Source organism: Henckelia pumila, chromosome 1 (assembly GCF_033568475.1).
Source record: "Henckelia pumila isolate YLH828 chromosome 1, ASM3356847v2, whole genome shotgun sequence".
In the NCBI taxonomy this organism is placed as follows: domain Eukaryota; kingdom Viridiplantae; phylum Streptophyta; class Magnoliopsida; order Lamiales; family Gesneriaceae; genus Henckelia; species Henckelia pumila.
In genome coordinates, this window is record NC_133120.1 from 116,109,918 (window position 1) to 116,131,472 (window position 21,555).

At 36.8% G+C, this 21,555-nt stretch overlaps 1 protein-coding gene across 1 annotated transcript in view; it reads right to left on the reverse strand.

Annotated features, from left to right (window-relative positions):
• LOC140873402 (protein CHROMATIN REMODELING 24-like) overlaps positions 1 to 20,147 on the reverse strand; it is a 29,527-nt gene extending 9,380 nt beyond the window's left edge. The window contains exons 1-8 of the mRNA XM_073276507.1: positions 20,064 to 20,147; positions 19,196 to 19,460; positions 16,232 to 16,399; positions 13,331 to 13,420; positions 10,515 to 10,604; positions 7,544 to 7,711; positions 4,643 to 4,732; positions 1,827 to 1,916 (exon numbers count right to left, since the gene is read on the reverse strand). Of these exons, the coding sequence (XP_073132608.1) occupies positions 1,827 to 1,916; positions 4,643 to 4,732; positions 7,544 to 7,711; positions 10,515 to 10,604; positions 13,331 to 13,420; positions 16,232 to 16,399; positions 19,196 to 19,460; positions 20,064 to 20,147 (1,045 nt within the window). The remainder of the gene's footprint in view (positions 1 to 1,826; positions 1,917 to 4,642; positions 4,733 to 7,543; positions 7,712 to 10,514; positions 10,605 to 13,330; positions 13,421 to 16,231; positions 16,400 to 19,195; positions 19,461 to 20,063) is intronic.
• Between the last annotated feature and the right edge of the window lie 1,408 nt (positions 20,148 to 21,555).

Sequence of the window (21,555 nt, forward strand, 5' to 3'; positions counted from 1 at the left end):
CTACAGAATGGATCGTATCTACTATCTACTAAAAGGGATAGTCATGGTAATAAATGTTAACAATACTGCTACAAACAAACAAGTATCCAAGCCCATCCTATAGCATATGTGATTGGCTTATATTAGTGAAGGTTGACTGAAGGAGTCAAATAAGCAAAGATTATTGGCACCGATAAACTAACAAATCTTGAGTTTTGTGCGCATTGTATTTTTGGAAAGGCAAAACCATTGCAATTCTCAACAGCCTAAAACAATGCCAAAGGAACTTCGGATTATATCCATAGTGATCTTTGGGGTCCCTCCAAGGTGCCTTCTCAAAGTGGTGCAAGATATTTTCTGTCACTTATAGATGAGTTGTTAAGAAAGGTGTGGATCTTTATACTGAAAAACAAGAATGATACCTTTGCAAGGTTTAAAGAATGGAAGATGCTTGTGGAAACACATGGCAGAAAGTTGAAGAAATTGAGGACAAGGCTTGGAGTTTTGTGGTGAAATGTTCAATCTATTTTGCAAAGCCAATGGTGCTGAAAGGCATCACACTATCTAAAAAATAAATAAAAAAAAAGGCATCACACTGTAAGAACACCCCAACAAAATGGTTTGGCCAAGAGGATGAACCGAATCAGAATGGAAAGAGCTAGATGAATGCTGTCAAATGCAAATCTACTTAAAAGTTTCTGGGCTGAAGCATCTGTTACAGTTTTCTATGCAATAAATAGAAGTCCCTCAGCGGCAATTAGTTTTAAAACACCGCTTGAAAGATAAACAGGACATCGACCAAAATTGAATAACCTCAGGGCCTTCGGTTGTATTGCATATGCGCATATTAGTCAAGGAAAGCTGGAAGCTAGAGCTTTAAAGTGTATGTTCCTTGGATATCCGAAATGTGTTAAAGGATATAGACTGTCGTATAATGTGAAGGATACCCAAAATACTGATAAGCAGAGAATTGATGCTTAAAGAACTTGAAGTGTATTATCTCAGGCCACATTCACTGAAAATAAAAGGCAACATGCAGTGGGTGAAGAAACACAGCTCAAGGTGGAGATTAGTGATGATCAATGTGAGGAAACCAATATAGGCACTGTCCAGAAGCAGTTGGAGTAGCAAACTCAATATCAAGTAGGTGGAGATTATCATCTAGCCAGAGACATAGTAAGAAGACAGATTAAACCACCAAACAAATTTGGGCAAGCAGATCTTATAGCTTATGCTCTGACAGCAGCTCAAGAAATTGAGGAAGATGAACCCATAACCTTTAAAGAAGCTTTGCACTGACCAAACTGTAATAAATGGCTTGAAGCTATGCAAGATGAAATGCACTCTCACAAAAGGAACCGAACATGGGAATTGGTTGATAAACCATTATTAGGACCAAGAGTTGTGGGGTGTAAGTGGTATACAAGGTGAAGGCCTCAATACCAAAAACTGAAAAGGGAAGATTCAAGGCTAGAATTGTATCCAAGGGATTCACATAACGTGAAGGAGTTGATTGTGATGAAGTATTATCTCCGGTCGTGAAGCATTGTTCCACCAGCAGTCCGGCATGCTGTTGTCATTGACTCATTGGTAAGACAACACAATATAGTAATAATACACACACTCACATGCTAGATTGCCCTAGACGGACCAATAACTGAAAAAGGAGGATTCAAAGCTAGACGTGAAGCCAAGGGAATCACACAACGTCAAGGAGTTGATTATCATGAATTCTCTCCGATTGTGAAGCATACTTCAATATGTTGTCGTTGATTTTGGATTGTGCAAGTGAATTGATTTCAAGGCAAACAAACAATTCAATCACGCTACTTAGACTTGAAACATACCAGGGAGAGCGAATTTATCGTCCTCCATGATTGCAGAATGAGACTGTTTCGAGTCTTTTCGATTTGGCTTGCCTCCAATCTTTTTTGCTCCTGCATTTATCACCAGAAAAACAGCAAACAATTTTACAAAAGAGGTATCCATCATCTAGACACAAATTTGTTACATGGAAAGAAGTGAGGACAATTCGTTTCAAAACCAATTCATTGGAATCATGAAGGTTCGTCTTCATTAAATCATTTGTTTTTTTCCTCAAAATTCATTATTGCATACATGCTGTAAAAGAAATACACAAGGAAAACAAAATTCTTGAATGAAAATGACAGTGCAATACAAGAAAAAAATGTTTATTGGATAGTTGTAACATTGTTTTTAAAGAATAGGAGGAATCAAATAGCTGAGACAAACCACACTTGACCAGGGCATCATTTAGCTGGTCAAATCAGGCCCTTGGAGCTTGTTTTAGACCCTAAAGAGATGTTAAGGTTGCATACCAATTGTGGATGGTTCGGTGGTTTGGTTATAGAGACCTCATGTCCTATTTCTTTTCTGCTATTTTTAAGGGCCGAAAAAAGGATTTACCTATCCTCGATTTACCTATCCTTCTTATTAATTGTAACAGGGAGAAATTTGATAATGAAATAATAAGTAATTATTAGTGCATTCTATGCAATATACATGATTTGGTTGGAGAAAGGTAACATATCGACTTGTGTTAGTTTATGAAGGTAAAATTCAAATGATCTTTGGGCTTATTGATAATCATTATTGTCTAAGTTATTTTTTTATGTAAATATTTTCTTTTTCTTCTAGATAATCAGCAATCAAAATCACAGCAAAAAATGAATAATGTTGTTTTTGTTATTCTACTTTATGAACTCAGTATTTTTTTGCAGTTTAATTAATACCAAAATATGGCCGTGGAAATTTCAACATGATGACCGATTTAAAAAAAAATCTAGCGTCCTTGAGAATGCTAGACAGCAATGACTTCACTGGTAGAGAAAAATCTAGTGTTCTCAAAGTGTTAAAAAACGATCAATGATAGTGATGAAGGGAATCCTACAGAATGGATCGTATCTACTATCTACTAAAAGGGACAGTCATGGTAATAAATGTTAACAATATTGCTACAAACAAACAAGTATCCAAGCCGATCCTATAGCATATGTGATTGGCTTATATTAGTGAAGGTTGACTGAAGGAGTCAAATAAGCAAAGATTATTGGCACCGATAAACTAACAAATCTTGAGTTTTGAGCGCATTGTATTTTTGGAAAGGCAAAACCATTGCAATTCTCAACAGCCTAAAACAATGCCAAAGGAACTTCGGATTATATCCATAGTGATCTTTGGGGTCCCTCCAAGGTGCCTTCTCAAAGTGGTGCAAGATATTTTCTGTCACTTATAGATGAGTTTTTAAGAAAGGTGTGGATCTATATACTGAAAAACAAGGCTTGGAGTTTTGTGGTGAAATGTTCAATCAATTTTGCAAAACCAAAGGTGTTGAAAGGCATCACACTATCTAAATAAATAAATAGAAAAGAAAGGCATCACACTGTAAGAACACCCCAACAAAATGGTTTGGCCAAGAGGATGAACCGAATCAGAATGGAAAGAGTTAGATGAATGCTGTCAAATGCAAATCTACTTAAAAGTTTCTGGGCTGAAGCATCTGTTCCAGTTGTCTATGCAATTAATAGACGTCCCTCAGCCGCAATTAGTTTTAAAACACCGCTTGAAAGATAAACAGGACAACGACCAAAATTGAATAACCTCAAGGCCTTCGGTTGTATTGCCTATGCGCATATTAGTCAAGGAAAGCTGGAAGCTAGAGCTTTAAAGTGTATGTTCCTTGGATATCCGAAATGTGTTAAAGGATATAGACTGTCGTATAATGGTGAAGAAGACACCCAAATTACTGATAAGCAGAGACGTGATGTTTAAAGAAGCTTGAAGTGTATTATCTCAGGCCACATTCACTGAAAATAAAAGGCAACATGCAGTGGGTGAAGAAACACAGCTCAAGGTGGAGATTAGTGATGATCAATGTGAGGAAACCAATATAGGCACTGTCCAGAAGCAGGTGGAGTAGCAAACTCAAGATCAAGTATGTGGAGATTATCATCTAGCCAGAGACATAGTAAGAAGACAGATTAAACCACCAAACAAATTTGGGCAAGCAGATCTTATAGCTTCTGCTCTGACTAGCAGCTCAAGAAATTGAGGAAGATGAACCCATAACCTTTAAAGAAGCTTTGCACTGACCAAACTGTAATAAATGGCTTGAAGCTATGCAAGATGAAATGCACTCTCACAAAAGGAACCGAACATGGGAATTGGTTGATAAACCATTATTAGGACCAAGAGTTGTGGGGTGTAAGTGGTATACAAGGTGAAGGCCTCAATACCAAAAACTGAGAAGGGAAGATTCAAGGCTAGAATTGTATCCAAGGGATTCACATAACGTGAAGGAGTTGATTGTGATGAAGTATTATCTCCGGTCGTGAAGCATTGTTCCACCAGCAGTCCAGCATGCTGTTGTCATTGACTCATTGGTAAGACAACACAATATAGTAATAATACACACACGCACATGCTAGATTGCCCTAGACGGACCAATAACTGAAAAAGGAGGATTCAAAGCTAGACTTGAAGCCAAGGGAATCACACAACGTCAAGGAGTTGATTATCATGAAGTATTCTCTCCGATTGTGAAGCATACTTCAATATGTTGTCGTTGATTTTGGATTGTGCAAGTGAATTGATTTCAAGGCTAACAAACAATTCAATCACGCTACTTAGACTTGAAACATACCAGGGAGAGCGAATTTATCGTCCTTCATGATTGCAGAATGAGACTGTTTCGAGTCTTTTCGATTTGGCTTGCCTGCAATCTTTTTTGCTCCTGCATTTATCACCAGAAAAACAGCAAACAATTTTACAAAAGAGGTATCCATCATCTAGACACAAATTTGTTACATGGAAAGAAGTGAGGACAATTCGTTTCAAAACCAATTCATTGGAATCATGAAGGTTCGTCTTCTTTAAATCATTTGTTTTTTTCCTCAAAATTCATTATTGCATACATGCTGTAAAAGAAATACACAAGGAAAACAAAACTCTTGAATGAAAATGACAGTGCAATACAACAAGAAAATGTTTATTGGATAGTTGTAACATTGTTTTTAAAGAATAGGAGGAATCAAATAGCTGAGACAAACCACACTTGACCAGGGCATCATTTAGCTGGTCAAATCAGGCCCTTGGAGCTTGTTTTAGACCCTAAAGAGATGTTAAGGTTGCATACCAATTGTGGATGGTTCGGTGGTTTGGTTATAGAGACCTCATGTCCTATTTCTTTTTCCGCTATTTTTTTAAGGGCCGAAAAAAGGATTTACCTATCCTCGATTTACCTATCCTTCTTATTAATTGTAACAGGGAGAAATTTGATAATGAAATAATAAGTAATTATTAGTGCATTCTATGCAATATACATGATTTGGTTGGAGAAAGGTAACATATCGACTTGTGTCAGTTTATGAAGGTAAAATTCAAATGATCTTTGGGCTTATTGATAATCATTATTGTCTAAGTCATTTTTTTATGTTAATATTTTCTTTTTCTTCTAGATAATCAGCAATCAAAATCACAGCAAAAAATGAATAATGTTGTTTTTGTTATTCTACTTTATGAACTCAGTTTTTTTTTGCAGTTTAATTAATTCCAAACATATGGCCGTGGAAATTTCAACATGATGACCGATCTAAAAAAAAATCTAGTGTCCTTGAGAATGCTAGACAGCAATGACTTCACTGGTAGAGAAAAATCGGGTGTTCTCAAAGTGTTAAAAAACGATCAATGATAGTGATGAAGGGAATCCTACAGAATGGATCGTATCTACTATCTACTAAAAGGGACAGTCATGGTAATAAATGTTAACAATACTGCTACAAACAAACAAGTATCCAAGCCGATCCTATAGCATATGTGATTGGCTTATATTAGTGAAGGTTGACTGAAGGAGTCAAATAAGCAAAGATTATTGGCACCGATAAACTAACAAATCTTGAGTTTTGTGCGCATTGTATTTTTGGAAAGGCAAAACCATTGCAATTCTCAACAGCCTAAAACAATGCCAAAGGAACTTCGGATTATATCCATAGTGATCTTTGGGGTCCCTCCAAGGTGCCTTCTCAAAGTGGGGCAAGATATTTTCTGTCACTTATAGATGAGTTTTTAAGAAAGGTATGGATCTTTATACTGAAAAACAAGAATGATACCTTTGCAAAGTTTAAAGAATGGAAGATGCTTGTGGAAACACAAACTGGCAGAAAGTTGAAGAAATTGAGGACAAGGCTTGGAGTTTTGTGGTGAAATGATCAATCAATTTTGCAAAACCAAAGGTGTTGAAAGGCATCACACTATCTAAATAAATAAATAGAAAAGAAAGGCATCACACTGTAAGAACACCCCAACAAAATGGTTTGGCCAAGAGGATGAACCGAATCAGAATGGAAAGAGTTAGATGAATGCTGTCAAATGCAAATCTACTTAAAAGTTTCTGGGCTGAAGCATCTGTTCCAGTTGTCTATGCAATTAATAGACGTCCCTCAGCCGCAATTAGTTTTAAAACACCACTTGAAAGATAAACCGGACAACGACAAAATTGAATAACCTCAGGGCCTTCGGTTGTATTGCCTATGCGCATATTAGTCAAGGAAAGCTGGAAGCTAGAGCTTTAAAGTGTATGTTCCTTGGATATCCGAAATGTGTTAACGGATATAGACTGTCGTATAATGGTGAAGAAGACACCCAAAATACTGATAAGCAGAGACGTGATGTTTAAAGAAACTTGAAGTGTATTATCTCAGGCCACATTCACTGAAAATTAAAGGCAACATGCAGTGGGTGAAGAAACACAGCTCAAGGTGGAGATTAGTGATGATCAATGTGAGGAAACCAATATAGGCACTGTCCAGAAGCAGGTGGAGTAGCAAACTCAAGATCAAGTAGGTGTAGATTATCATCTAGCCAGAGACATAGTAAGAAGACAGATTAAACCACCAAACAAATTTGGGCAAGCAGATCTTATAGCTTCTGCTCTGACAGCAGCTCAAGAAATTGAGGAAGATGAACCCAAAACCTTTAAAGAAGCTTTGCACTGACCAAACTGTAATAAATGGCTTGAAGCTATGCAAGATGAAATGCACTCTCACAAAAGGAACCGAACATGGGAATTGGTTGATAAACCATTATTAGGACCAAGAGTTGTGGGGTGTAAGTGGTATACAAGGTGAAGGCCTCAATACCAAAAACTGAAAAGGGAAGATTCAAGGCTAGAATTGTATCCAAGGGCTTCACATAACGTGAAGGAGTTGATTGTGATGAAGTATTATCTCCGGTCGTGAAGCATTGTTCCACCAGCAGTCCAGCATGCTGTTGTCATTGACTCATTGATAACACAACACAATATAGTAATAATACACACACGCACATGCTAGATTGCCCTAGACGGACCAATAACTGAAAAAGGAGGTTTCAAAGCTAGACTTGAAGCCAAGGGAATCACACAACGTCAAGGAGTTGATTATCATGAAGTATTCTCTCCGATTGTGAAGCATACTTCAATATGATGTCGTTGATTTTGGATTGTGCAAGTGAATTGATTTCAAGGCTAACAAACAATTCAATCACGCTCCTTAGACTTGAAACATACCAGGGAGAGCGAATTTCGAGCGAACCAGAAATCGCCGAAATCCATAGAGGCGGAGAATTCGTCGACGCTGTTGCTGTCTAGTTTTGAAGTGACGATCGTCCTCCATAATTGAAGAATGAGACTGTTTCGAGTCTTTTCGATTTGGCTTGCCTACAATCTTTTTTGCTCCTGCATTTATCACAAGAAAAACAGCAAACAATTTTACAAAAGAGGAATCCATCATTCTAGACACAAATTTGTATGGAAAGAAGTGAGGACAATTTGTTTCAAAACCAATTCATTGGAATCATGAAGGTTCGTCTTCTTTAAATCATTTGTTTTTTTCCTCAAAATTCATTATTGCATACATGCTGGAAAAGAAATACACAAGGAAAACAAAATTTTTGAATGAAAATGACAGTGCAATACAACAAGAAAATGTTTAATTGGATAGTTGTAACATTGTTTTTAAAGAATAGGAGGAATCAAATAGCTGAGACAAACCACACTTGACCAGGGCATCATTTAGCAGGTCAAATCAGGCCCTTGGAGCTTGTTTTAGACCCTAAAGAGATGTTAAGGTTGCATAACAATTGTGGATGGTTTGGTGGTTTGGTTATAGAGACCTCATGTCCTATTTCTTTTCTGCTATTTTTTTAAGGGCCGAAAAAAGGATTTACCTATCCTCGATTTACCTATCCTTCTTATTAATTGTAACAGGGAGAAATTTGATAATGAAATAATAAGTAATTATTAGTGCATTCTATGCAATATACATGATTTGGTTGGAGAAGGGTAACATATCGACTTGTGTCAGTTTATGAAGGTAAAATTCAAATGATCTTTGGGCTTATTGATAATCATTATTGTCTAAGTTATTTTTTAATGTAAATATTTTCTTTTTCTTCTAGATATTCAGCAATCAAAAACACAGCAAAAAATGAATAATGTTATTTTTGTTATTCTACTTTATGAACTCAGTATTTTTTTGCAGTTTAATTAGTTCCAAAAATATGGCCTGTGGAAAATTTGAACATGATGACCGATTTAAAAAAAAAATCTAGCGTCCTTGAGAATGCTAAACAGCAATGACTTCACTGTTAGAGAAAAATCTGGTGTTCTCAAAGTGTTAAAAAGCGATCAATGATAGTGATGAAGGGAATCCTACAGAATGGATCGTATCTACTATTTACTACAAGGGACAACCATGGTAATAAATGTTAACAATACTGCTACAAACAAACAAGTATCCAAGCCCATCCTATAGCATATGTGATTGGCTTACATTAGTGAAGGTGAACTGAAGGAATCAAATAAGCAAAGATTATTGGCACCGATAAACTATCAAATCTTGAGTTTTGTGCGCATTGTATTTTTGGAAAGGCAAAACCATTGCAATTCTCAACAGCCTAAAACAATGCCAAAGGAACTTCGGATTATATCCATAGTGATCTTTGGGGTCCCTCCAAGGTGCCTTCTCAAAGTGGTGCAAGATATTTTCTGTCACTTATAGATGAGTTTTTAAGAAAGGTGTGGATCTTTATACTGAAAAGCAAGAATGATACCTTTACAAAGTTTAAAGAATGGAAGATGCTTGTGGAAACACATGGCAGAAAGTTGAAGAAATTGAGGACAAGGCTTGGAGTTTTGTGGTGAAATGTTCAATCAATTTTGCAAAACCAATGGGGTTGAAAGGCATCACACTATCTAAAAAATAAATAAAAAAGAAAGACATCACACTGTAAGAACACCCCAACAAAATGGTTTGGCCAAGAGGATGAACCGAATCAGAATGGAAAGAGCTAGATGAATGTTGTCAAATGCAAATCTACTTAAAAGTTTCTGGGCTGAAGCATCTGTTCCAGTTGTCTATGCAATAAATAGAAGTCCCTCAGCGGCAATTAGTTTTAAAACACCGCTTGAAAGATAAACAGGACATCGACCAAAATTGAATAACCTCAGGGCCTTCGGTTGTATTGCATATGCGCATATTAGTCAAGGAAAGCGGGAAGCTATAGCTTTAAAGTGTATGTTCCTTGAATATCCGAAATTTGTTAAAGGATAAAGACTGTCGTATAATGGTGAAGGACACCCAAAATACTGATAAGCAGAGACGTGATGTTTAAAGAACTTGAAGTGTATTATCTCAGGCCACACTCACTGAAAATAAAAGGCAACATGCAGTGGGTGAAGAAACACAGCTCAAGGTGGAGATTAGTGATGATCAATGTGAGGAAACCAATATAGGCACTGTCCAGAAGCAGGTGGAGTAGCAAACTCAATATCAAGTAGGTGGAGATTATCATCTAGCCAGAGACATAGTAAGAAGACAGATTAAACCACCAAACAAATTTGGGCAAGCAGATCTTATAGCTTATGCTCTGACAGCAGCTCAAGAAATTGAGGAAGATGAACCCATAACCTTTAAAGAAGCTTTGCACTGACCAAACTGTAATAAATGGCTTGAAGCTATGCAAGATGAAATGCACTCTCACAAAAGGAACCGAACATGGGAATTGGTTGATAAACCATTATTAGGACCAAGAGTTGTGGGGTGTAAGTGGTATACAAGGTGAAGGCCTCAATACCAAAAACTGAAAAGGGAAGATTCAAGGCTAGAATTGTATCCAAGGGATTCACATAACGTGAAGGAGTTGATTGTGATGAAGTATTATCTCCGGTCGTGAAGCATTGTTCCACCAGCAGTCCGGCATGCTGTTGTCATTGACTCATTGGTAAGACAACACAATATAGTAATAATACACACACTCACATGCTAGATTGCCCTAGACGGACCAATAACTGAAAAAGGAGGATTCAAAGCTAGACGTGAAGCCAAGGGAATCACACAACGTCAAGGAGTTGATTATCATGAATTCTCTCCGATTGTGAAGCATACTTCAATATGTTGTCGTTGATTTTGGATTGTGCAAGTGAATTGATTTCAAGGCAAACAAACAATTCAATCACGCTACTTAGACTTGAAACATACCAGGGAGAGCGAATTTATCGTCCTCCATGATTGCAGAATGAGACTGTTTCGAGTCTTTTCGATTTGGCTTGCCTCCAATCTTTTTTGCTCCTGCATTTATCACCAGAAAAACAGCAAACAAATTTACAAAAGAGGTATCCATCATCTAGACACAAATTTGTTACATGGAAAGAAGTGAGGACAATTCGTTTCAAAACCAATTCATTGGAATCATGAAGGTTCGTCTTCTTTAAATCATTTGTTTTTTTCCTCAAAATTCATTATTGCATACATGCTGTAAAAGAAATACACAAGGAAAACAAAATTCTTGAATGAAAATGACAGTGCAATGCAAGAAGAAAATGTTTATTGGATAGTTGTAACATTGTTTTTAAAGAATAGGAGGAATCAAATAGCTGAGACAAACCACACTTGACCAGGGCATCATTTAGCTGGTCAAATCAGGCCGTTGGAGCTTGTTTTAGACCCTAAAGAGATGTTAAGGTTGCATACCAATTGTGGATGGTTCGGTGGTTTGGTTATAGAGACCTCATGTCCTATTTCTTTTCTGCTATTTTTAAGGGCCGAAAAAAGGATTTACCTATCCTCGATTTACCTATCCTTCTTATTAATTGTAACAGGGAGAAATTTGATAATGAAATAATAAGTAATTATTAGTGCATTCTATGCAATATACATGATTTGGTTGGAGAAAGGTAACATATCGACTTGTGTTAGTTTATGAAGGTAAAATTCAAATGATCTTTGGGCTTATTGATAATCATTATTGTCTAAGTTATTTTTTTATGTAAATATTTTCTTTTTCTTCTAGATAATCAGCAATCAAAATCACAGCAAAAAATGAATAATGTTGTTTTTGTTATTCTACTTTATGAACTCAGTATTTTTTTGCAGTTTAATTAATACCAAACATATGGCCGTGGAAATTTCAACATGATGACCGATTTAAAAAAAAATCTAGCGTCCTTGAGAATGCTAGACAGCAATGACTTCACTGGTAGAGAAAAATCTGGTGTTCTCAAAGTGTTAAAAAACGATCAATGATAGTGATGAAGGGAATCCTACAGAATGGATCGTATCTACTATCTACTAAAAGGGACAGTCATGGTAATAAATGTTAACAATATTGCTACAAACAAACAAGTATCCAAGCCGATCCTATAGCATATGTGATTGGCTTATATTAGTGAAGGTTGACTGAAGGAGTCAAATAAGCAAAGATTATTGGCACCGATAAACTAACAAATCTTGAGTTTTGTGTGCATTGTATTTTTGGAAAGGCAAAACCATTGCAATTCTCAACAGCCTAAAACAATGCCAAAGGAACTTCGGATTATATCCATAGTGATCTTTGGGGTCCCTCCAAGGTGCCTTCTCAAAGTGGTGCAAGATATTTTCTGTCACTTATAGATGAGTTTTTAAGAAAGGTGTGGATCTATATACTGAAAAACAAGGCTTGGAGTTTTGTGGTGAAATGTTCAATCAATTTTGCAAAACCAAAGGTGTTGAAAGGCATCACACTATCTAAATAAATAAATAGAAAAGAAAGGCATCACACTGTAAGAACACCCCAACAAAATGGTTTGGCCAAGAGGATGAACCGAATCAGAATGGAAAGAGTTAGATGAATGCTGTCAAATGCAAATCTACTTAAAAGTTTCTGGGCTGAAGCATCTGTTCCAGTTGTCTATGCAATTAATAGACGTCCCTCAGCCGCAATTAGTTTTAAAACACCGCTTGAAAGATAAACAGGACAACGACCAAAATTGAATAACCTCAAGGCCTTCGGTTGTATTGCCTATGCGCATATTAGTCAAGGAAAGCTGGAAGCTAGAGCTTTAAAGTGTATGTTCCTTGGATATCCGAAATGTGTTAAAGGATATAGACTGTCGTATAATGGTGAAGAAGACACCCAAATTACTGATAAGCAGAGACGTGATGTTTAAAGAAGCTTGAAGTGTATTATCTCAGGCCACATTCACTGAAAATAAAAGGCAACATGCAGTGGGTGAAGAAACACAGCTCAAGGTGGAGATTAGTGATGATCAATGTGAGGAAACCAATATAGGCACTGTCCAGAAGCAGGTGGAGTAGCAAACTCAAGATCAAGTATGTGGAGATTATCATCTAGCCAGAGACATAGTAAGAAGACAGATTAAACCACCAAACAAATTTGGGCAAGCAGATCTTATAGCTTCTGCTCTGACAGCAGCTCAAGAAATTGAGGAAGATGAACCCATAACCTTTAAAGAAGCTTTGCACTGACCAAACTGTAATAAATGGCTTGAAGCTATGCAAGATGAAATGCACTCTCACAAAAGGAACCGAACATGGGAATTGGTTGATAAACCATTATTAGGACCAAGAGTTGTGGGGTGTAAGTGGTATACAAGGTGAAGGCCTCAATACCAAAAACTGAGAAGGGAAGATTCAAGGCTAGAATTGTATCCAAGGGATTCACATAACGTGAAGGAGTTGATTGTGATGAAGTATTATCTCCGGTCGTGAAGCATTGTTCCACCAGCAGTCCAGCATGCTGTTGTCATTGACTCATTGGTAAGACAACACAATATAGTAATAATACACACACGCACATGCTAGATTGCCCTAGACGGACCAATAACTGAAAAAGGAGGATTCAAAGCTAGACTTGAAGCCAAGGGAATCACACAACGTCAAGGAGTTGATTATCATGAAGTATTCTCTCCGATTGTGAAGCATACTTCAATATGTTGTCGTTGATTTTGGATTGTGCAAGTGAATTGATTTCAAGGCTAACAAACAATTCAATCACGCTACTTAGACTTGAAACATACCAGGGAGAGCGAATTTATCGTCCTTCATGATTGCAGAATGAGACTGTTTCGAGTCTTTTCGATTTGGCTTGCCTGCAATCTTTTTTGCTCCTGCATTTATCACCAGAAAAACAGCAAACAATTTTACAAAAGAGGTATCCATCATCTAGACACAAATTTGTTACATGGAAAGAAGTGAGGACAATTCGTTTCAAAACCAATTCATTGGAATCATGAAGGTTCGTCTTCTTTAAATCATTTGTTTTTTTCCTCAAAATTCATTATTGCATACATGCTGTAAAAGAAATACACAAGGAAAACAAAACTCTTGAATGAAAATGACAGTGCAATACAACAAGAAAATGTTTATTGGATAGTTGTAACATTGTTTTTAAAGAATAGGAGGAATCAAATAGCTGAGACAAACCACACTTGACCAGGGCATCATTTAGCTGGTCAAATCAGGCCCTTGGAGCTTGTTTTAGACCCTAAAGAGATGTTAAGGTTGCATACCAATTGTGGATGGTTCGGTGGTTTGGTTATAGAGACCTCATGTCCTATTTCTTTTTCCGCTATTTTTTTAAGGGCCGAAAAAAGGATTTACCTATCCTCGATTTACCTATCCTTCTTATTAATTGTAACAGGGAGAAATTTGATAATGAAATAATAAGTAATTATTAGTGCATTCTATGCAATATACATGATTTGGTTGGAGAAAGGTAACATATCGACTTGTGTCAGTTTATGAAGGTAAAATTCAAATGATCTTTGGGCTTATTGATAATCATTATTGTCTAAGTCATTTTTTTATGTTAATATTTTCTTTTTCTTCTAGATAATCAGCAATCAAAATCACAGCAAAAAATGAATAATGTTGTTTTTGTTATTCTACTTTATGAACTCAGTTTTTTTTTGCAGTTTAATTAATTCCAAACATATGGCCGTGGAAATTTCAACATGATGACCGATCTAAAAAAAAATCTAGTGTCCTTGAGAATGCTAGACAGCAATGACTTCACTGGTAGAGAAAAATCGGGTGTTCTCAAAGTGTTAAAAAACGATCAATGATAGTGATGAAGGGAATCCTACAGAATGGATCGTATCTACTATCTACTAAAAGGGACAGTCATGGTAATAAATGTTAACAATACTGCTACAAACAAACAAGTATCCAAGCCGATCCTATAGCATATGTGATTGGCTTATATTAGTGAAGGTTGACTGAAGGAGTCAAATAAGCAAAGATTATTGGCACCGATAAACTAACAAATCTTGAGTTTTGTGAGCATTGTATTTTTGGAAAGGCAAAACCATTGCAATTCTCAACAGCCTAAAACAATGCCAAAGGAACTTCGGATTATATCCATAGTGATCTTTGGGGTCCCTCCAAGGTGCCTTCTCAAAGTGGGGCAAGATATTTTCTGTCACTTATAGATGAGTTTTTAAGAAAGGTATGGATCTTTATACTGAAAAACAAGAATGATACCTTTGCAAAGTTTAAAGAATGGAAGATGCTTGTGGAAACACAAACTGGCAGAAAGTTGAAGAAATTGAGGACAAGGCTTGGAGTTTTGTGGTGAAATGTTCAATCAATTTTGCAAAACCAAAGGTGTTGAAAGGCATCACACTATCTAAATAAATAAATAGAAAAAAAAGGCATCACACTGTAAGAACACCCCAACAAAATGGTTTGGCCAAGAGGATGAACCGAATCAGAATGGAAAGAGTTAGATGAATGCTGTCAAATGCAAATCTACTTAAAAGTTTCTGGGCTGAAGCATCTGTTCCAGTTGTCTATGCAATTAATAGACGTCCCTCAGCCGCAATTAGTTTTAAAACACCACTTGAAAGATAAACCGGACAACGACAAAATTGAATAACCTCAGGGCCTTCGGTTGTATTGCCTATGCGCATATTAGTCAAGGAAAGCTGGAAGCTAGAGCTTTAAAGTGTATGTTCCTTGGATATCCGAAATGTGTTAACGGATATAGACTGTCGTATAATGGTGAAAAAGACACCCAAAATACTGATAAGCAGAGACGTGATGTTTAAAGAAACTTGAAGTGTATTATCTCAGGCCACATTCACTGAAAATTAAAGGCAACATGCAGTGGGTGAAGAAACACAGCTCAAGGTGGAGATTAGTGATGATCAATGTGAGGAAACCAATATAGGCACTGTCCAGAAGCAGGTGGAGTAGCAAACTCAAGATCAAGTAGGTGTAGATTATCATCTAGCCAGAGACATAGTAAGAAGACAGATTAAACCACCAAACAAATTTGGGCAAGCAGATCTTATAGCTTCTGCTCTGACAGCAGCTCAAGAAATTGAGGAAGATGAACCCAAAACCTTTAAAGAAGCTTTGCACTGACCAAACTGTAATAAATGGCTTGAAGCTATGCAAGATGAAATGCACTCTCACAAAAGGAACCGAACATGGGAATTGGTTGATAAACCATTATTAGGACCAAGAGTTGTGGGGTGTAAGTGGTATACAAGGTGAAGGCCTCAATACCAAAAACTGAAAAGGGAAGATTCAAGGCTAGAATTGTATCCAAGGGCTTCACATAACGTGAAGGAGTTGATTGTGATGAAGTATTATCTCCGGTCGTGAAGCATTGTTCCACCAGCAGTCCAGCATGCTGTTGTCATTGACTCATTGATAACACAACACAATATAGTAATAATACACACACGCACATGCTAGATTGCCCTAGACGGACCAATAACTGAAAAAGGAGGATTCAAAGCTAGACTTGAAGCCAAGGGAATCACACAACGTCAAGGAGTTGATTATCATGAAGTATTCTCTCCGATTGTGAAGCATACTTCAATATGATGTCGTTGATTTTGGATTGTGCAAGTGAATTGATTTCAAGGCTAACAAACAATTCAATCACGCTCCTTAGACTTGAAACATACCAGGGAGAGCGAATTTCGAGCGAACCAGAAATCGCCGAAATCCATAGAGGCGGAGAATTCGTCGACGCTGTTGCTGTCTAGTTTTGAAGTGACGATCGTCCTCCATAATTGAAGAATGAGACTGTTTCGAGTCTTTTCGATTTGGCTTGCCTACAATCTTTTTTGCTCCTGCATTTATCACAAGGAAAACAGCAAACAATTTTACAAAAGAGGAATCCATCATTCTAGACAAAAATTTGTATGGAAAGAAGTGAGGACAATTTGTTTCAAAACCAATTCATTGGAATCATGAAGGTTCGTCTTCTTTAAATCATTTGTTTTTTTCCTCAAAATTCATTATTGCATAAATGCTGGAAAAGAAATACACAAGGAAAACAAAATTCTTGAATGAAAATGACAGTGCAATACAACAAGAAAATGTTTAATTGGATAGTTGTAACATTGTTTTTAAAGAATAGGAGGAATCAAATAGCTGAGACAAACCACACTTGACCAGGGCATCATTTAGCAGGTCAAATCAGGCCCTTGGAGCTTGTTTTAGACCCTAAAGAGATGTTAAGGTTGCATACCAATTGTGGATGGTTTGGTGGTTTGGTTATAGAGACCTCATGTCCTATTTCTTTTCTGCTATTTTTTTAAGGGCCGAAAAAAGGATTTACCTATCCTCGATTTACCTATCCTTCTTATTAATTGTAACAGGGAGAAATTTGATAATGAAATAATAAGTAATTATTAGTGCATTCTATGCAATATACATGATTTGGTTGGAGAAGGGTAACATATCGACTTGTGTCAGTTTATGAAGGTAAAATTCAAATGATCTTTGGGCTTATTGATAATCATTATTGTCCAAGTTATTTTTTAATGTAAATATTTTCTTTTTCTTCTAGATATTCAGCAATCAAAAACACAGCAAAAAATGAATAATGTTGTTTTTGTTATTCTACTTTATGAACTCAGTATTTTTTTGCAGTTTAATTAGTTCCAAAAATATGGCCTGTGGAAAATTTGAACATGATGACCGATTTAAAAAAAAAATCTAGCGTCCTTGAGAATGCTAAACAGCAATGACTTCACTGGTAGAGAAAAATCTGGTGTTCTCAAAGTGTTAAAAAGCGATCAATGATAGTGATGAAGGGAATCCTACAGAATGGATCGTATCTACTATTTACTACAAGGGACAACCATGGTAATAAATGTTAACAATACTGCTACAAACAAACAAGTATCCAAGCCCATCCTATAGCATATGTGATTGGCTTACATTAGTGAAGGTGAACTGAAGGAATCAAATAAGCAAAGATTATTGGCACCGATAAACTATCAAATCTTGAGTTTTGTGCGCATTGTATTTTTGGAAAGGCAAAACCATTGCAATTCTCAACAGCCTAAAACAATGCCAAAGGAACTTCGGATTATATCCATAGTGATCTTTGGGGTCCCTCCAAGGTGCCTTCTCAAAGTGGTGCAAGATATTTTCTGTCACTTATAGATGAGTTTTTAAGAAAGGTGTGGATCTTTATACTGAAAAGCAAGAATGATACCTTTACAAAGTTTAAAGAATGGAAGATGCTTGTGGAAACACATGGCAGAAAGTTGAAGAAATTGAGGACAAGGCTTGGAGTTTTGTGGTGAAATGTTCAATCAATTTTGCAAAACCAATGGTGTTGAAAGGCATCACACTATCTAAAAAATAAATAAAAAAGAAAGACATCACACTGTAAGAACACCCCAACAAAATGGTTTGGCCAAGAGGATGAACCGAATCAGAATGGAAAGACCTAGATGAATGTTGTCAAATGCAAATCTACTTAAAAGTTTCTGGGCTGAAGCATCTGTTCCAGTTGTCTATGCAATAAATAGAAGTCCCTCAGCGGCAATTAGTTTTAAAACACCGCTTGAAAGATAAACAGGACATCGACCAAAATTGAATAACCTCAGGGCCTTCGGTTGTATTGCATATGCGCATATTAGTCAAGGAAAGCGGGAAGCTATAGCTTTAAAGTGTATGTTCCTTGGATATCTGAAATTTGTTAAAGGATATAGACTGTCGTATAATGGTGAAGGACACCCAAAATACTGATAAGCAGAGACGTGATGTTTAAAGAACTTGAAGTGTATTATCTCAGGCCACACTCACTGAAAATAAAAGGCAACATGCAGTGGGTAAAGAAACACAGCTCAAGGTGGAGATTAGTGATGATCAATGTGAGGAAACCAATATAGGCACTGTCCAGAAGCAGGTGGAGTAGCAAACTCAATATCAAGTAGGTGGAGATTATCATCTAGCCAGAGACATAGTAAGAAGACAGATTAAACCACCAAACAACTTTGGGCAAGCAGATCTTATAGCTTCTGCTCTGACAGCAGCCTAAGAATTGAGGAAGATGAACCCATAACCTTTAAGAAGCTTTGCACTGACCAAACTCTAATAAAGGGCTTGAAGCTATGCAAGATGAAATGCACTCTCACAAAAGGAGCCGAACATGGGAATTGGTCGATAAACCATTATTAGGACAAAGAGTTGTGGGGTGTAAGTGGTATACAAGGTGAAGGCCTCAATAACAAAAACTGAAAAGGGAAGATTCAAGGCTAGAATTGTATCCAAGGGATTCACATAACGTGAAGGAGTTGATTGTGATGAAATATTATCTCCGGTCGTGAAGCATTGTTCCACCAGCATGCTGTTGTCATTGACTCATTGGTAAGACAACACAATATAGTAATAACACACACACACACATGTCTAGATTGCCCTAGACGGACCAATAACTGAAAAAGGAGGATTCAAAGCTAGACTTGAAGCCTAGGGATTCACACAACGTGAAGGAGTTGATTATCACGAAGTATTCTCTTCGATTGTGAATCATAGTTCAATACGGATGATGTTGTCATTGATTTTGGAATTTGAATTGATTTCAAGGTTAACAAACAATTCAATCACTCCATAGACATGAAACTTACCAGAGTGATCCCCGAAATCCATGGAGGAGAAGCCAGCGGCGCTGCTATCGTCGACGCAGTTGCTGTCTAGTTGTGAAGTGAGGATCCTCCTCTGCGAGCGAAGAATGAGACGGTTTCGAGCCCTTTTGGCAGAGCAGGGCACTTTATGGGGTTTGATTGCGAGGGAAAAATGAGTTATGAAACTGTTTCGAGACCTTTTGGCAGAGAAGGGCACTTTATGGGTTTGCTTGCGAGGGAAGAACGAGTTATGATACTGTTTCGAGACCTTTTGCCACGTTTATAAGAGACAGCAGGTTTTTAACAAAATACAAATATTATCCATATTTTTAATTTAAAAAATTGTATGCGCAACACAACAATATCATAATCTGGATTCTATTTTGCGTTGTTTGTAAACAATTTTTCTCAATAATTCTTCAATGGAAAAATTGATGTTCATAATTAGATATATACTTAGTTGTTTTTTGAAAATAAGAATAAGGGAATTTCGGGGAATTTCAGGAAAAAATATCATTTTTAAAATCAAAGTTGTGATTCAATACTTAAATTTGTTCTACACTTCTTACTACATCCAAGTTCTTTTTTTTATAACTCCATGTTTATATGTTTTGACTCAAATTTTCTTTTTTATTTTATTTTTCACCAATAATCTCAATTTTTTATTCATTAATTATTATTTTATTTATATTTCTCATCTCTCTTTCCTGTCTCTTACCTCCCTCTGAACGCTTTTCTCCTTTGATTATCACGACAGAAATCTCTACTCCTAATCCACCGGCCGACTTTGCCCACCACCGGCCGAATTGGCCAACGACTAGAGAACTTGAGTCTACTTGATTGTCTTTCTCTGGTTCAAACTCGGGATCGCCTCCCCCTGTCTTTCCTCCGCCCTCCGTTTCTCAATTTGACCCCTTATGCCATCATACGTCGCCGCCACCGTAGTACTCACCATTAATACAGGCATATGCACCCTTCTTCACGTATTATTATATGTTCCCATTCAATTTTTTAAAAAAATTTCTGTTCGAAATTATTTTTCTTGCAGGGGCCTTCCACGAGCTATTTTTATTCTACCCCATTTGCGTTCTTTTTAAATTCTTACATTGTTATGTGCTTGTGTGCTTATTAATCTGTGAAGTAGGATTTTGGATTGAAATTTGTTCTAGAAAATGGTATCTAGGGTTACGATATTGGTATTTGAGGTATCTAGTGGCTTGTTCAGTTGTCATTACATTTTTTGGACGCAATTTTTTGTTTCAATTGTCGCTGCATTGTAATTGATTTTTGTATGTTTTTTTTTCAATATTTCGTTTCTACTTTGCTACTGTTTTTCACTTTTGCACTCTCTTAAGTGTGTCATAGTTGATTTCATATTATTTTGTGTCTCTTTGTTTTTGTTGATTTTAGTTTCTTCTTGATTTCATTGTCGAACAAACTCTCTCGATGATTGGGGTTTGCTTTGTTTTTTAATTGGTATTGATTGTTCAATTATTTGTTCAGATTAAATTTCTTGAATTTCGATTATTTGTTCGCTATTTTTTTATTTTGTCAAATCTCATTTGAGGAAAATAATAATAAAAAAGTAGTTTCTAAATGAGTGTAGAGACCCAACCCGAATCTACTACCTAATCAAAGTTAAAGCATAATTAAGCATGCATTAAATTAATCCCTGCATAAGACTTAAATAAATGTAGACCGCATAATACAACCGGTTAAATAAAAATCAATATACAACCCAATCGAACAATTAATTTCTAAGGGTAAATAAAACTTCAGCTAATCATGCTGCCACGGTCGCTGCATGCCCTCTCCAAGCCACTGGGTACACTGACTGTACTTGTACCTGTCCCATCAAATGAGATGTCCAGACATACTGAAAATACTAGACGTGAGCGACTATGCTCAGTACGAAAGCACGGGTAAACATACAAACATGATGCATGCAAATGAATATGATTGGGTATCCATATATGAGATAACTGTATACAAACTGCTTAAACTGGCACCTAGGATATAAGTATTACCAATCGGGGAATCAAACCACTAGGTATTTCCCTCATTCCTACCGGACGTGGACCGTATCGCCCAAATTCCAGTGTCAGCTAACCCTTCGGTCACGAGGCACTCGACATCAACCGTCCAAACAGTGCTGAGAAACCCTACATGGCTCATTTCAAAAGATTTACAGGCCCAATATGATATGCACATGCCACATAATAATCCATGAAAAATATGGCACACAAATGCAACACATAAGCATTCAAACGCGACAATCTCACTTAGTACTTACGTACCTTACTAAAGACAGTCCTAGCAGTACCACTCTAGGATCTCAAGCCTATCATCAGCTCTACAATGCA